Raw genomic sequence first — 12545 nt, 5'->3', positions numbered from 1 at the left:
TCATGACATTAAAGAGTTTCTTGAGTTTTTTTTAAAATTTATTCTTTCAAAGCAATCTTTTATGTCATTATTTTTAGTTGTAGGAATTTAGAATTTGATTATTAGATGAAGTAATCGCTTTGATATTTAATAAATAAATTTTTTATAAGATATTTTTCTAAAAATTCGCTAAGGCCTCCAATTTTCTAGAGACGAACCTGAATGTCACATATCAATATATACATGGCTGAAATTGATATTTTGCATATTAGATTTTTTGATACGATCTCATGCATCTATATTCGTGTGACAAGTCGATCTCGTTCATATCTACCATGAAAAATAATAATTTTTACATAAAAAATAATATTTTCCATGAATCAGATATAAATTAACTCATAGACATTTCGTTTCAATTTTTGTTTTTGTTTTTGTTTTTTTGGTATAGGTTGGGAACACTACCGATTACTTAATTCTTAACAACTTCCGGTACGATCGAAGATAATCAAACATTAACTAAATTTTTATTTTTTTTTTTTGAAAAGCAAACATTAACTAAAATTAAGAAAGCGTAAGCGACACAAAGGCGTGTTTAGTGGATTCTTGTTCATCTGTTTTGGCGATCATCCACCATTGACTTTCGCTTGGTCTCCCAAAAAGTAACTACACCAATTATTCTTGTAATGATTTCAAAATCAAGATACCTCGTGCAAATTCCTTCCCAGAATCAACAAGAGTCCAATCCAATCCAATATTTAATAAGATAAATGCACAAATCTGTGTATATATGTATGTATATATTTTATTGTATTCAAAATCTTCACATACATTGTGTATTTTCACAAATCCATTGATGTATATATAGCCAGTGTACGTATGTGAAACTCATCTAATCACTTCTATTGGACGTGTTTACGATTTCTCAATGATCTCTCAGCAGAAGAACATCAACACCCTCTGATCCTGTAAATTTTTTTCTTGGTTTTTAATCGAAGTTTGCTGCAATGGTATGTTTTCCCACATTTTCTTGATTTCAACATTTTGATCCGTGCGTCTGAATAATTGAATTATCCATCAGGACCCCTTTGACTTTTGCAGAAAGGAAGCGGAAAAATGAGTTCTTTGAGATAAACACCAAGAATTTCGGATTTGTGTCTGAGTTTCTCGAGGCTGAAATGTCTGTGGAACAAGGAAATGCGGAAACAGATGATATTCAAGTTTCAGGTAATTTTCTTGCGTTTGTTATTGTGAATTCGTGTTATTCTTCTAAGAATGTGGATGATTAATGAGTGGCATCATGCTATATTTCATGAGATTCTGTAGTTTTAATCTTATGTATATTTCATTTTATTGGCATTTAGAATTAGGAGTGTGATGTTATGATAACTGTTGATACAGAAAAGTAAGTTAGAAGCATGATTTCTCTGCAAGATTTCGATCATCTTAGGTTGCGCGTCGCTTACAATGTGTAGGCGACTTGGATTAGGAGGCATCATCTGATTCATTCTTTCATTTTCATTCCGTAGAACTAGTATCATCACTGGCAATTGTGTTGAAGTTTTTGTTTTTCAGTTGCATGTAAATCCGAAATTGTTCGAGTTATTGGTACAATTTTCTTTCTAGGTGAACCATGCTAAAAATTGTGAGAAGCAAGTTTTCTGAGATTAATCACCGTAACCTTTTTTGCATCTGATGAACCAGGTTCTTGTCTTTATGATCTCCTACAAAGGGAAACCTCACCAGACTGGGGTAACTCTCTGAAGGAAGGGCGAAATTCTTCGAGTAAGTGTATGTTTAGATTCATCATTTCTTGTCTCTGTTTCGAGTAAATGTATGTTTAGATTCATACTTACGGTAAAATTTATATGAAGCTTTGGCAAGCACGACTAGAGTAGTCTGGGGAAGGAACCGGAAATTGAATCTGACAAATACTATTTTGTTGTAGTACATAGATGCCAAATTCATTCGATCTTCATTAATGTGCAATGCTGATTGTTAACTTTGTTGAAATTTTATGTCAATCAGGTGCACAGCGTAGGCTAGAGAGCATGTTATCTGAACCCGGGAATCGATCATGTGCAGACTGTGAATCAAGAGATCCAAAATGGGTGTAAGTTTCAGTCTCATTAGTTTATCTTCTTTCACTGTTAGAGTCCATTATTCCAATATGCTGGTGGTTATGTTGATGAAAATTCCCCCAATATCTCATTTAGTTTCATTCTTGGAAATGATTCTCCTGCTATCTTACTTTCATTCCCCAAGATATATTTTCCTTCTTTTTCATGCCTCTATTTATACATAACCATTATAAATTGTAAACTTCTCATTAATTCCATCAAATGTTCTTTGTTATCGAAAAATTTTAAAGGAACTTGTACAGTAATTTGATATCAGTGTATCACTAAATGATTTTAACTTTGTCGCTGTGTTTCTTGTGTTTTTGTTTCTATAACAAAACTCGTGTCTTTCTTTCACTGGTCGCGAGCAGATCCTTGAACATTGGAGCATTCATTTGTATAAAATGCTCTGGTGTACATAGAAGCCTTGGAGTGCATATATCAAAGGTGTGGAACACTTAACTCATCAAGTCTACGTTGGAACAAAATTTTGGCTTCGAAATGGCAGTAGCCTGATTTCATCTATTTCATGTCTATTTTGCAGGTATTATCTGTGAAGCTCGACGAATGGACGGATGAGCAAGTAGATGCTTTGATTGAAATAGGAGGAAATGCTGCAGTGAACTCAAAATATGAAGCTTATGTTCCAGAATACTATAGAAAACCAAAACCGGATTCCCCAATAGAGGAGCGAGCAGATTTTATAAGGTAGTACAAGCACATCCCTGCTAATATTGTTTCGATTTTTGTATTTATATTTTCGTAAGTAGACTCCCTTTTGGATACACAGGAGAAAATATGAAATGCAACAGTTTCTGAACCATGATTTATGGTCGTCTTTCCCATCACCTTCTTCGACATCCCACACGAGTTCTTTAGGCTTTCATCCTGAATCTGCCACTGATCATAAGAAGCACTTGGAAAAACAAACTACAGGTCACAGAATCCAAGGTCTGGGACAGGCATTTCGTAATAGCTGGAGAAGAGTCGAACACAAGTTGCCAAAGAAAACTAACTCAATGGTAATTTTTCTTGCTGCATATATTTTTGAATCAAGATATGACAAATCAAGATAATCTTGCGCTTTGTGATCCATTTTAATACTTCGATTCTGCTTTGGCATGAGTGCATAACCTGATCATGTTCAATTATATGGTATAGGCAGGTATGGTTGAATTCGTAGGATTGATCAAGGTTAATGTCGTGAGAGGTACTAACCTAGCGGTCCGAGATATGGTGACTAGTGATCCATACGTCATCCTCTCGCTGGGAAATCAAGTACTTGATCTGTTATTCTCAATTTATTTCGTCCATGAAAGTGTTATAGTGATCTATGTGTGCATCGCGGTTTCTCGGTTTTTATATGACCTGTTTTTTGGCAGTCGATGAAGACGAGGGTCATCAAGAATAATCTCAACCCGGTCTGGAACGAAAGGCTAATGTTGTCGATTCCAGATAACATTCCCCCTTTAAAGCTGGTAAGATTCCCATATGACTACAGAAGAATATGTATTTATTAGTGACAACATTTCTTTTTGTTGCACCAGGCTTTCCATTTTGGTTGTTTTTATAATCTTACCCGAACAAACTTTGTGATGACATTCCAGCTTGTATACGACAAGGATAAATTCACAACCGATGATTTTATGGGGGAAGCAGAGATTGATATCCAACCGCTCGTGTCTGCTGCAAGAGCTTCCGAGTGCTCCTCGATTAACGAGCCGACGCAACTCGGAAAGTGGAAAGCAAGCAAAGAGAACACACTTGTAAAAGATGGTGTCATAAGCTTAGAAGATGGTAGAGTGAAACAAGATATCTCTATTAAGTTGCAGAATGTTGAACGGGGAGTCTTGGAGATTGAGCTTGAATGTGTGCCTCTTACGCAATAGCAAGCAACTATGAGCCCTCCCTCGTTCGGTTTCTCCGACGAGTGGCGAAAATATCCGTCGAGCATGGCACGTTTGTGAAGTTTCAAGAAATTGTGTATAGTCCGTGTATTAAATTTTTTGAACTTTGGATGGCATATGAGGCCCTCTTCACTTCAGAGGACAGTCTCACCAACTGTGTATGGCGATAATTTTTGTGTATTGTTTGTTGGCTTCTCTGATTTATAATGGTCTATGGACCAACTTTTTGACACTTTGATGAATTGTAAAAACGTTGGCATTAAATCTTTTTAGAACAACTTGGTTTTGTTTAATCTTTTCCAGAATAATTTGGTTCAATGACATCACCTTAAACATATTATAATCATTTTTAGGCTTCATAACAAATGGTCCGCCCTACACCCACCCCTTTATATCCAATATCCCTTTTCTATCCCATATCAATAATTATGATTTTGCCTGGGACAATTCTTCAATATCTTGTTTATTCGCAACAATAAGTAGAACAGGGCTGGGGATTTCAAGCTTTTTTACGAGCTCAAGCTCCAATTTAGATGTTAAAAAACTCATACACTTGACTCGAGAACTTAAATTTATCTTTCCAATATTTACAAATTTGATAATGTACAAAAAAGCATTACTAATGATTTCTATATAATAACACACGTTCAGAAGTCTGACCTCGTGATCCATGCTTGTGACCGAAGCTCATGAACATATCCATGAGACGAAACATCCTGAGCTCATGCTGAGCGAGCTTGATATTCGGTCGATCATCAATATTTTCAGCTTACATCAATCTCATTTTTCACGAGATGTGACATAAACCTGTGAAATCACGCAAACTCGACTGGTGTACATTCATACTCACAGCTACACACGACCTAAATAACTCGACGGAGTTCTGCAGGTCTCAGGAAAAATATAAGCAGTAGAGAACTCCGCATTTCATAATCTTGATACAACAAACCATCGCAAGGGCCTCGGCAAAAGTCTTCCATATTATCAATAAATAAGCCATAGTTATCATAAAAATGCTATCACATGCTGCAAAACACCCGCAGCATGTAAGCCGTAAGTGCAAACCACTGCACAATGGCAACCATTACATAACAAGCAGTAACACATGTACAACACCAAGGTGAACTACCATACAATTCACCTGCGTTCCATACATATACCACGATGTTCATAGCTGATTCCTTCAGCTTATGAACGCGAGGTTATCATCGTCCATTTTACTAAATAATATGATTATCCAAAAAAGCTATACAGAGAAACAAATAATAATCACACCCTTTTTCATCAGGTTAACTTAACATCCACTACTCACATCCACAGCTCATGAGCAGCAGAGCGGACACCGGACAAGGCCGTTTTCGTTGCATTCCGGACACCTCTTCGGCTTCTCCTCATCCTCATCGTACACCTTCTTGCTGCCACTGCAATTGGAACACGGGACGAACCTCATATCACCGCAAGTATCACACTGCTGCGGAGCAACAAAAGGGAGCCCCTTTATAAGCCTAACCAATTCACCAGCCTCCAGTAATTGCTTTATCACATCAGCTCCCCCAATGTACTTACCCTTGATGAACACTTGAGGTAAGCTGATGTTAGTTTCGCCCAATACTTTCTGTAACTCTTTTCTATATGCTACATCCATGGATATATCCCTCTCATCGAGATTCACACACAACCCACGAAAAATCATGCGTACACTGTGGCAATCTTGAAATGTTCTTCGAATTCCCCGTAGGCTGGTGAAGTAAATCACAACTCTGTCCTCAGTACCAGGAAGCCTGAACGGAGATTCCGGGACTGGAGAAGGGATACCTCTGGGACTGAAATTTGAAGAATCTGATGCTGCAAGCAGCAATTTGGTCGGCTTTGTTGGGGTGGGCGAGGGCAGTTGCAAAGGTTGTGATTTTGTGGGGCTTGAGGGGTGTTTCTGGGATTCGAAAATCGAGCATAATTTTCTGACCTTTCCCTTCAACGAATTACCGGCGGAGACCATCGAGCCGAAGGAGGAGCTGTACAAACTCTTGATGGAGCCGCTTTGCTGCAGGGCAGGGGAATTGTAGAGGCCGAACAGAGGCTTATTGGTAATTTCACCTCCCGCCGCCGCCGAGGAGGCCTTGAACGTGGCGGAACGGTTGAAAATCGTCAAGGAGCTGCTTTTGGTATCTCTTTGGGGCTGGGATTTTTCCGGGAAATCCATTGCACGGTTATTGCAGTCGGCCATCAAATAAACAACAAAAAAATCCAAAGAATCAAGGGCTCTGAACTGTATTTTGAGGTTTACAAAATCAAGGACGGTGGCGGCGGCTGGGGCGTTGATTCTTGGCTGGAAAATGGGTTCTCTGGTTGGGAAAAAAAAATCAGAGATCGATTGAAAATGAAACAGGATCGGGAAAAGTAAACGAAGAGAGAAGAGGAGAAGTAATGATTTTTGAAAAGTTGAAAGGAAGCAAAGGCAGGCAGTGATGTCACTGTCGACGACACCACCGAGTGTTGAGAAATGCGCACACGCAGAGACTTATGTGTTTTGGGGTTTGGCTTCTGTTTTATCCTTTCGTTGAATACGTCAAACAATTTAAAATTTTCGCTTCGGATTATTGTCGAGTTCTATATGTATCACAAAAAACTCATTTAATACGGTCTCACAAGTAAATTTTATTCAAATTTATTTTTTTATCATAAAAACTCTTGTGAGACGGTTTCACAAATAAATTTTATTAAAATTGATCTCTTAATTAGGTCAATAATATATTATTTTTATGTCAAAAGTATAATTCTTTGTTGTAAATATGGTGTGTTTGGTCTGCCTCACAAGAGACCGGCTCTTTATTTATTTATCTTTTTGAGTCGGGAGTCGGGATGTTCACGGCTCAGTTCGCGGTTTGAACAGACAACCAAACCCATGATTCGGTCTGATTTTTTATTTTTAGTTTTTCATTGGTTCTGATCAAAAACATTTTCTTGTCATGTATTGTGTTAGATAGAGATGACAATGAGTCGAGTCTAAACCCGACTAAATGAGTCTAAGACGAGTTTCGGTTTTGACCCAACTCGCCCTGCCAAAATATATCTATATGTATTTAAAATATGAAAAGTGTTATTCACACTCCAATTTTTGGTATTTACACTCAATCATCAATTTTTATATCATTTATTGACAATATTGTCCTTCAATTAATTGTTATTTGTTTTTAGTAAATTCATTAGTAATCTCAAATTCCTAAAATAAGTTAGCCTTAAAAAATAAAATCCTAAAATAATTTATCTGAAACTTTAATTAATCAAAACGTAAGAGTTAAAAGATGTGAATATCCTTAAATTTTTTAAAATATACAAAATAAATACTAAAAACCTTTCCTTTCAACTTATCATTAATCTTTGATTTTATTTTAATTTACTCCAAAATTTTTGAATCAAAGTTTTCAACGCTTTAATATTTTAATATTCTATTCCATATCATCATATTTTTGTTGTGGATTAAAAAATTAATTAATTTAATTTATAACCATATCTTATAAAATAAACATCAATCTTAATAAATTTTTGTTTTAAAATAAAATATTGTCTGTAAAATTTGTAGTTAATTTATATATAAATTGTTTCAAAAATATATAATACAAAGCATATACATGTAATTTTAAAATTTAGTGCGTGTAAATTTAAATCATGAGTATTATAGTTCAAAATAATATTTTTATGTTAAAATAATTTTTAGATATTCAGTAAAAAAAATGATACGAAATGTTTTGCTAAAAAAAATGATACGAAATAACAAGTTCCTTTTACATTTTGCACTTTATCTAAAAAAAATTAACAAAATATTAATTGGTAAATTAAAATTTTGTACATCTCTTTTTTTATCTGTTCTTAATTAATCTGTCCTTAATTAATTGACATATTTTATACTACTAATAAATTTTCAGTTACCGTAAAAAAAATTGAGTTAAAATATGAACTATTAAAATTTTAAGAATAATATATAATATTTGAAAAAATTCTATACCATAAAAAAATATAATGGGTAACATACAAAAAATATAACATTTATGTATTTAGGTCAAATCAAAATTTTGTAATATAATGTAATAAATAAATAAAGGTATATTTGTCAAGTAAGAACATTTATAATTGAGTTGGAATGTTATTAACACTTTTTGGAGTGTAAATCACACTCCCCTTGAAATATATATTATACATAAATATAAAAAATATATATGTAATATTAATAATATAATTATATTTTTATACTAAATAATTAATATTTTATTTATAATTTGAGTTTAAAATATTTTTGAATTGAAATGAATTTTTTTTATTATTATATGTTTAGTATGAAAATATATCATTATAATTTTTTGGTTAATAATTATTAATTAAATATAAGTTGACAAATTTTTACTTGTGAGAATATTTTTTGTTCAAAATATTATCAAAATAAATTTGAAATTAAATTTAATGATTTTGGTTAATTTTTAAATTTTTTATTTAATAAATTTAAATTTATATAATTTTTAAGGGATGCAACAGATCTAACCCGGATTGGACCTGTCAGGTTCTCGAGGCGGGAGGGGGTCCAGGGTTTAGCTAAACACCCCCGATGCCATCCTCGACTATTATGAGACTCTTACACTCAAAGATAGAAGTAATGTACTCGGGGTTTGCTTGGTATGTGAGATGTGATAATTAATAGATATCAACTTTGTGTAATTGTTTTGTTTTATATATATGTATAGATATTTAATTAGTGTGAATGATAAATTATAAATTTGTTTGATATGTTTTTTGTTTGAAGGATAAAAGTGTGTAGGGGTATCAAGTGGGATGGATTCGGGTCGACGTAATATATCATCGAAAAATTTCTCAACCCGAACCCAAATCAACACGAAAATGATCAACTCGAACTCGTCTAACCCGATCAATCTGAACCAACCGGAATTTTAAGATTTTTTAACAAAATAATTAAATAAAAATTCAAGTCACACAATAATATTATTAGTAATATGTAATTTAAATACATAATTACAAAATCTAAACTTATATATTATTTAAATTTGAAATTCTAGTTGTGTAAAATTTAAAGTTTACATACTACAAAAAAATAAAAAATTATTTTAAAAATCAAAATTATACAAAATAAACATTAAATGATGATAATCTATTATATCAACATACAATAATTTTTTTTTTCAAACATACAATATATAAAAATATATCAAATCTTTCTTGATTTTTTTATAATAATAATAAAAAAAAGTTTCGGGTCATATCATGTCAACCTTGATTGAACCGAATGTTAGGATCGAAATATGTGTAGAGGGGGGGGGGGGTGAATACACAATTAAAAATTTTGCGGGTTCTTCGATCTGATTTGTAAGAATCAGACAGAAGTTTTGTTGCTTAAAACTTTTAATCTGCTTGAAAGATCTGAGCAAGTCAGGCGGAAGTAATCTTCCTCACAGATTGAATGCTTAATAATACTAATGCAGATGAAATGAAATAAGTGCAGTAAAGAGATAGGGTTGTTTTTAGATGTTCGGAGATGAATTCTCCTACGTCACCCCTTTTTCTATTTCCAGAAGGATTCCACTAGAAGACTTTGACTTATACAATCCCTTTGTACAAATCCAATCCAACAAATCATTTGATAGAAACTCCTAGCAATACTCTTACTCGAAGCAGAACAACTTTTCTATTTAGAGTTTACAAAGTGAAGCAACAAAGTATGCTTCGGTGGTTTGATCTGGAAAGTTGTAGCTTTGATCTAGATCGATTTGAAGTGTTTCTTTGAGCTTGATCGATTAGTGTGTTCTAACTCAGAGTATCGAGACTTTGATATGATGAAGTGGGTATCTGAGTTAGTGTGTTGAGTGAAGGCTTTTTCGACTTTGATTTTGATTGCTTGTAATTTTTCACTCTTGGTCTCGTATTTTGAATCTTCAAAATGCTTGAGTATTTATAGTCTTCAAAAGTAGTCAGTGAGCCGCCAACAATTTCTGATATTGGACCGCCAGCATATCTCAATAAATAGCTCACAAATCTTGACTTAAAACGTAGGCCGATCAACGTTCAAAATCTTATTAAATGATTTTGTCGTTTTCTCCAACAATCTCAGCAACGGTTACTTTAGGTTGAGGCTTCGATCTGGTTGATGACTATCTGACCTTGTTTCAATCGATCTGGTGTAATAATAAGATATATGTCTGTGAAGTTTGATCTGTATCTTGATTTCATCACTGTACTTTGATCTGGTAACTTTCGTATATTGAAATCTTTAACCTTTAATCTTTGACGAGTCCGATTAGTTTATTTTCTTGGTTTTGTTTTGACTTTGTTATCACCGAAACTCTAGAGTTTGATCTCCAACAATTTTTCCCTTTTTGGTGATGTCAAAACCAAGTTAATATTCGGATAAAAAATATGATGTAGATGATAGATCGAAAATGATAGATCGAAAATCTTTTCCAAAAGTTTCTGTCATAGATCAAATAATAATTTTAGACAAAATAAATGTCAAAAATTAATTTCTCAGAGGATTCCTTGACTTGATCTGCTTGACTTTGCTTTTCTTCTTATCTGAAAATTTTTTACTTCTTTCCCTTGCCTTTGGCTCTTTTCGAGGTAACCTTTTCCCTCTTTTTGGCATCACCACCCTCAGATAAAAGGTCGAGAATAACCGTGAGTTGGGTACTAAAGGTGTCATGAATCTACTTGTTGTGAGCTTCAGTGGAGGCAGTAAGGTTTTCAAGCTTCCCAAGAATATTGATATATTCGTTAAAGTGTTGATTTCGAATTTTCAAGACAGATTCACTGATGTTATTCACCATTGCTAGCACATGTGACTTGAAATCAAGAAGTTCAGTAGAAGTTTGCATCTGATTAGCTTGCAATTCACCAACTATAGTAGATAGCCGAGTGAGTGAATTAGTCAAGTGTTGATATGGTCTGACATTAATCGGATGAGAGGAAGAAGGCTCAGTGGCGTCAGAAGAGGTAGAATCACAAATTTGAAGCAGTGAGGCAGGATCAGGAGCAGCAGCAGGCTTAACAACAACATCTTTCATTGAGGCAGATGACTTATCTGGTAGTGAGATAGATATTTCGGAGAGAGTAGTAGATGAAATATTCAACTTGTCCTGGAACATAATGGTAATTGGTCTGAAGATACTGTGAATAAGATCAGTCCTAACTATATCAAAGATAGGTGGTAAATCCATGACCAAATGTTCAGATGAGCTATCCTTCTCAGAGATGACAAACAAGTCAAGACACTGTTCCTTTCTAGGAACAAATGGAACAAGAGTTGTATCCAGAGCAAGGTCAGAAATTGCTGACTGTTCGTGAGTGTCAAAGGAAACATCTTCAGTCATGGATACCCCTTCAGTAAGAGATTTATCTGGAGCAGAGGTTTTGAGCGGTGGTTTCTGTGGAGCATGTTTGGTGGATGAAATGAGATTCTCAACAAGTTGTGCATCAAGAGGAACGGACGAATGTCGCGGTATCTCCATTTCATATTCATGAGAAAGAGGTGCCTGAGAGCTAGATTGCTCAGTCTGGTGTGCATCCAAGAGCTGATCTCCTGAAGAATCTTCAATGTGAGATGTGATTAATGGCTCTTTAGAAAAGAGGACCACATCTGATTGTTCTGCAGGGACAACTTCAATGATCATTGATTCTTCTGGAATAGAAGTATCCTTAGCTGATGAAATGTTTGGATTGATTGGTTTGGTAGAGAGAATAAGTTCATCTATCAGGGATTGTTCATCTGTATCAGACGGAGGAGCCGAAGATAAAAGGTTGAACTCTGACTGGTGCTTCTGATGGAAATTCTTGTCTCATAAGTTGAGCATTTGCTGTCATCAGATTAGCATCGTTCTCCAGTTGGTTAAATGCGGCGGTCTTATCAAAGATATCCAGACTGGTTGGATTGAACTTGGATCTCTGTGTTCGAATGTGGTTTCGAAGAGTGCTTTCTCGTAGCCTAAGTTGAACAAACTCTCTTCTGTTCAAGGCTCTAGACACAATTTTAGTTTCAGCCCATTCAAGGATTTATTTTCAAGTGCTGCAATTCTGTCCAGTGTGTTCAATTCCTTGATGTTGGAGAAATGATCCTCAGTCCGATGAAAGACCCATTTGTCAAACAACTTCATTTTTATGTCCACATTTTTGATAATGTGTTCAGCAGTTAGATCAATAATCCTTTGAATGTTTGACAATAGATTTGGTACATCATCAGGCTGTTTGAAGAATCCAGACTGAAGTATAGAAATGTTGAGCTGAGTCACCGGCGGAACAACACTTTCCACCAAGAAGAGGGGAATAGCTGGAACTGGTGCAGGTGAAATAGGCAATGGAATCCTAGGAGGAAGCCTGACTATTATTCTTCTTTTCTGCTGATGAGGTGTGACAATAACAGCAGGAGTAACTTGATCCGATTCAGAAGTTTCGGACTCAGATGAATAGATCAAATCTTTTCTCTTTGCTGTAGTCTTTCTTCTGGGAACTGTTCTCCTACGAGGCGTAGCTTCCTTTGTTGATGTGATGG

The 12545-nt window shown here is 34.8% G+C and overlaps 2 protein-coding genes across 6 annotated transcripts; one reads left to right on the top strand and one right to left on the bottom strand.

Annotated features, from left to right (window-relative positions):
• Positions 1–623: 623 nt before the first annotated feature.
• LOC140863157 (probable ADP-ribosylation factor GTPase-activating protein AGD11) lies at positions 624–4273 on the top strand. 5 transcript variants are annotated; one of them, XM_073266364.1, is made up of 11 exons: positions 627–768; positions 920–986; positions 1078–1203; positions 1681–1761; positions 2005–2089; positions 2468–2543; positions 2641–2804; positions 2887–3118; positions 3258–3374; positions 3479–3574; positions 3704–4273. In XM_073266364.1, exons 3-11 carry the CDS (start codon positions 1155–1157, stop codon positions 3983–3985), a joined length of 1182 nt encoding a protein of 393 aa, XP_073122465.1. In that variant the 5' UTR covers positions 627–768; positions 920–986; positions 1078–1154; the 3' UTR covers positions 3986–4273. The 5 variants fall into 5 exon arrangements, with proteins under 5 accessions (XP_073122462.1, XP_073122465.1, XP_073122464.1 ...); XM_073266363.1 differs by having other exon boundaries at positions 1058–1203; XM_073266365.1 differs by having other exon boundaries at positions 636–768; positions 917–986.
• Positions 4274–4982: 709 nt separating this feature from the next.
• On the bottom strand, positions 4983–6513 carry LOC140865084 (uncharacterized). Its single transcript, XM_073269589.1, has one exon. It carries the CDS (start codon positions 6225–6227, stop codon positions 5325–5327), a length of 903 nt encoding a protein of 300 aa, XP_073125690.1. The 5' UTR covers positions 6228–6513; the 3' UTR covers positions 4983–5324.
• Between the last annotated feature and the right edge of the window lie 6032 nt (positions 6514–12545).

Source organism: Henckelia pumila, chromosome 4 (assembly GCF_033568475.1).
Source record: "Henckelia pumila isolate YLH828 chromosome 4, ASM3356847v2, whole genome shotgun sequence".
Classification (NCBI taxonomy): Eukaryota; Viridiplantae; Streptophyta; class Magnoliopsida; order Lamiales; family Gesneriaceae; genus Henckelia; species Henckelia pumila.
Note: the sequence above shows the minus strand (reverse complement) of the source record. Positions and strands in the feature narration are given on the sequence as shown.

Coding starts and splice junctions, on each gene's coding strand:
- LOC140863157 (XM_073266361.1), top strand. CDS start 1,155: ATGTCTGTGGAACAAGGAAATGCGGAAACAGATGATATTCAAGTTTCA. Junction 1,204..1,680: donor AGATGATATTCAAGTTTCAG/GTAATTTTCTTG, acceptor CTGATGAACCAG/GTTCTTGTCTTTATGATCTC. Junction 3,375..3,478: donor TCCTCTCGCTGGGAAATCAA/GTACTTGATCTG, acceptor GTTTTTTGGCAG/TCGATGAAGACGAGGGTCAT.
- LOC140865084 (XM_073269589.1), bottom strand. CDS start 6,227: ATGGCCGACTGCAATAACCGTGCAATGGATTTCCCGGAAAAATCCCAG.